The 4,719-nt window shown below is 41.1% G+C and overlaps 1 protein-coding gene across 1 annotated transcript; it reads left to right on the forward strand.

Moving 5' to 3' along the window:
• The first annotated feature begins 540 nt into the window (after positions 1-540).
• On the forward strand, positions 541-1,599 carry LOC116219809 (zinc finger protein 239-like). Its single transcript, XM_031563756.2, has one exon. The coding sequence runs from the start codon at positions 693-695 to the stop codon at positions 1,443-1,445; it is 753 nt and encodes a 250-aa protein (XP_031419616.1). The 5' UTR covers positions 541-692; the 3' UTR covers positions 1,446-1,599.
• The last annotated feature ends 3,120 nt before the right edge of the window (positions 1,600-4,719 follow it).

The raw sequence follows: 4,719 nt of genomic DNA on the forward strand, positions 1-4,719 counted from the left end.
GATCCTTGGAGATTCTTTTGCCAGTCGAACCATCCTCCTCACGGTGCGTGGGGTCAATGTACACACACGTCCTCTTCCAGGCTGATTCTTAACATCTTCTGTCGCTTTAATTATTTCCATGATAGTGGAAATGGGTATTTTCAACTCTTTAGAGATTTTCTTGTGTCCATTTCTTGATTTGTGCAGCTCCACAACTTTCCGTCGCACATTGTCACTGTGTTCTTGGGTCTTTCCCATAGTGATGAATGACTAATGGAATTTGGCCTGTGTCACCTCATATTTGTTCGCTAGTGGAACAGGAAGTCATGGTTGACCTCTTAAGAGTTATCAAACTTATCAAACAGGTCAACTTAAAAATGTAAAACAGGACTGGAAATATACTTCAGTTAGATTTTAATTATAAGATTTTTCTAGGGGTGCCAATAATTGTGGCACACATGTTTTGGGGAAAAATATTTATTTAATGTCAACAGTTTTTTTTTCTTTCAATAATTTTACTTTACAATAATTGTGGAGGGCACTGTATGTACCTCTGTTTACATTTACATTTAGTCTCTAGGTAGACACTTTTATCCTAAGTGATTTTGTAGCAATTCTAGCAAATAACCAATACATATATATATTTGTATTTTTTAAAGGCATATGTTGCCTTTATTGTAGAAATTATGTACTAATTAGAGGAGAAGAGAAATATGGCTGACAAATTATTTTCTAATATTATAGGAGACTTTCAAATGATCCAATCTAACAAAAGAAGCAAAACGGAGCAAAAAAGAAACAAAGAGAGCCGTCACAAACGCCCCCAGTGCAGAAAGACTTCATACCATGAATTACATAAGCGACTGGACACCAGTGAGAAACAGCATGAATGCTCCCAGTGTTTCAAAACATTTGCTAGACGTTCCGATCTTTCAATTCATCAAAGAATACACACAGGTGAAAAGCCCCATCAGTGCGTTACATGTGGGAAGGCCTTTAGTCAATTGGGTCATCTCAAGACACACCAGAGGATCCATACTGGGGAAAAGCCACACCAGTGCAATACATGTGGGGAGGCCTTTAGTCAATTGTCTACTCTCAAGACACACCAGAGGATCCATACTGGGGAAAAGCCTTATCAGTGCAATACATGTGGGAAGGCCTTTAATCGAATGACTAATCTCAAGAAACACCAGAGGATCCATACTGGGGAAAAGCCTTATCAGTGCAATACATGTGGGAAGGCCTTTAATCGAATGACTAATCTCAAGAATCACCAAATGATCCATACTGGGGAAAAGCCACACCAGTGCAGTACATGTGGGAAGGCCTATGGTCAGATGTCTCATCTCAAGATACACCAGATGATCCATTCAGGGGAAAAGCCATATCAGTGCTCTACATGTGGGAAGGCCTTTAATCGAATGTCTAATCTCAAGGTACATCTGAAGATCCATTCTGGATAAAAGCCACATCAGTGTACTTCATGTGGAAAGTATTTCCGGGAAAGCTCGGCCTCACCAGACATCAGATAACACATACTGGAAAAAAGCCACGTCATTGTTCTCAGTGTGGAAAGGCCTATTGTTAGGTGAAAATTCACCCTTGTTACTTCAGGACTCCGGAGTTGCATATAAGTATATTTATTAGACAAACAACAAATGCAATCAGGTTCACTCCCAGCACAAGGCCAAAAGTGAAGCCCTGATAAACACATTTCATAAGGTTTATATAGACAGAAGTTTAGCGTTCAACAGGGATAACCATGTGGTGGATCTCTGACGTCCGAGGCAAGGATGGAATACAGGGGAAAAGCCACACCAGTGCAGTACATGCGGGAAGGCCTTCAATGTCACATCTAACCTCAAGGCACACATGAGGATCCATACACGGGAAGAGCCCTATCATTGTTCTCAGTGTGGAAAGGCCTTTAATCAATTGTCTTCTCTCAAGAAACACCTTTGGATCCATACTGGGTAAAAGACATATCAGTGTACTACATGTGGAAAGTATTCCAGGAGTAGCTCTGACCTCACCAAAACATCAGATTACACATACTGGAGAAAAGCCACATCCGTGTTCTCAGTGTGGAAAGGCCTTTATCCAAATGTGTAATCTCAAGAGACACCAGAGGATCCCTACTGCAGAAAAGCCATATAAGTGTTCTCAGTGTAGTAAGAACTTTAGCCTAATGTCTACTCTCAAGACTGTTGAATGAATTGCAAAAAGATGGACCCGCCAGCCACGACATCGAACCTTATGCATTTTATGCTTGAGTTATGTTTGATAAACCTATAACAAATGTATGCTTGCTGAAATAGTTTGAGTCATGTTTAACAAACTTATATAAATGTATGCTTGCTGAAAACGGCTTAAGGGTAAAATAACAGGATCAGGAAACAACCATTGATAGAATAGAACATGCTGTTTGAAATGTGCTTACATGCTGTAGAACAATGTATGTGTGTAAGTATGCTGAAATATTTGTACGTGTCTGTAAGAAATGTGATGAACTGTGTTGTAAGACGAAAGAGCAGGCAGAGAAAAAGAGGAAGTGTACGTTGGGACCCTGAGTGTCAGTGAGGAAATGTGCAAAGTAAAAATAACGAACAAGTCAGACAGAGGCGAACACATGCGTGTTGGGGGAGAATATGTACAGTATGTTGCAGAAAGAGGCCTTAAGCAACCGACTAGGAAACGGAAGACCAAATATGGGTTAATCAACCAACTAGGAAACGGACGACCAAATATGGATAAGGTCTGTGGCCTGCAAAGGAGGCAGAGGGATTTAAAAAAGCGAACACAGTGTGTTAGAGAGAGTCTTGCGTTGGTGTTACGAATTTCGTTTAAAAGGGAGTACCCTTTTTTGAGTTGGTTTTGTAGTTTGCATTTGCTTTTATCTTTTTTTACCTCTTTGACAATAAATCTTTGAGGTGCTTATTCAATACTAAGAACTCGCTTTTGCGTCCGTTTATGGAGTAGGTTCTCCCGCGCCCGTGACACGCCTCACCTTAGTACACATGTCAGATCAGCAGCCTGTAGCTTGGAACATCCTCTACCTAAGAAAGCTAGGGGGTCTCTGGTACAGAAAAATCTGTCGACTGCGTGAAAAAGGTGAGTTGTCCCTCTCTTTCACTTTGGAAGAGAGTACGTAGAGGTGACCTCAGGGGATATCCTGATTCATCCCTTTTCGTATCTCAGCTAGAACACACTATAAGGCTTGGTATAATGTGACATGATTTTCCGAACTAGTCTTGACTAGTCTGATTTGCGTGACCTAAAACCGCAGTGGTGAGCTGTGAGGATATTCGAAAAACCGTGCATCGAAAGGCACTCAGCGATCACTGTAGGTGTACACAACTACTAAGCATAATCTTAACAAGACACACCAGAGGATCCATACTGGTGAAAAGCCACATCATTGGTCTTAGTGTGGAAAGGCCTTTAGCCAAATAGGTCATCTGAAGACACATCAGAGGATCCATTCAAATGATGTGCTACCATGCTAATACATGATGGAGTATCACTTACTGAAAAATATCTTGATTAGCTTGATTATAGTTTTAAACAACATTTGATGTACAAGATGAAGTATTTGTTATTATATTTGAACGAGTTTTGGGGTAGAGATTGAAATATGAATTGTAAGGGCACATAAATTGAATAAAAAAAAAAAAACTTGAGTGTTTTTTTCAAGTATGTTTGTGTGTGTGTCGAGGGGATTTGTGTACGTGTGTGTGGGTGTACAATATCTAATCGACAAGCAGTAATTAGCTAAACTAATTATCCATTCCCCATTACAGGGAACTCTGTATTTCTTCTGTTAAACATTCTCATGTCAAATGTGGAAAAGAGTCAGAGGGAACTGTTAAACTGTTTTGTTAAACCGAAAAACTTGCAAGTCATATTTATCCTGAACAGAAAGGGACTTCACAAGTATGGATTAAGTTAAAAAAGGAACTCACTTTCTCAGATATTCACATTTACCTTTGTGCCTTCTATTTAATTCCCCTTTCAAATACTACAATCAGAAATTATAACCCATAATAAATATAATAATATATATGTCTGTATGACATTATAAAGTTCCAATCTGAAGGCCCAGTCTTGGTTACTCTCAGATCACAGCCGTGTCACATTAAGTCTAAAAAAGAATAATAATCCTGAAGCATCCTCTGAGATCCTGCTCAAGAGCCATTGATTGATAAATTACACAAATGGCTTTAACTTGTGCTTTACCCAATAAAATGTTAGATCTGTACAGAGAGTAGAGAGACTCCCCAGTCGACACTGCGGAGTCCTTCCGCTCCCTGGGCACCATCATCTCCCAGGACCTCAAGTGGGAGCTGAACATCAGCTCCCTCACCAAAAGAGCTCAACAGAGGATGTACTTTCTGCGGCAGCTGAAGAAGTTCAAGCTGCCAAAGACAATGATGGTGCACTTCTACACCTGCATCATCGAGTCCATCCTCACCTCCTGCATCACCATCTGGTATGCTGCTGCTGCTGCCACTGCCAATGACAAAGGCAGACTGCATCATCCGTTCTGCCGAGAAGGTGATTGGCTGCAATCTGCCATCTCTACAGGACCTGTTCGCCTCTAGGACCCTGAGGCGGGCAGGTAAGATTGTGGCCGATCCCTCCCACCCGGGTCATAAACTCTTCAAGGTCCTCCCCTCCGGCAGGAGGCTGCGGTCCATCAGGACCCAAATCTCACGACACAAAACCAGCTTCTTCCCG

Source organism: Clupea harengus, chromosome 26 (genome assembly GCF_900700415.2).
Source record: "Clupea harengus chromosome 26, Ch_v2.0.2, whole genome shotgun sequence".
In the NCBI taxonomy this organism is placed as follows: domain Eukaryota; kingdom Metazoa; phylum Chordata; class Actinopteri; order Clupeiformes; family Clupeidae; genus Clupea; species Clupea harengus.

Excerpts from the sequence above, each read along its gene's own strand:
- LOC116219809 (XM_031563756.2), top strand. The coding sequence starts at position 693 with ATGGCTGACAAATTATTTTCTAATATTATAGGAGACTTTCAAATGATC.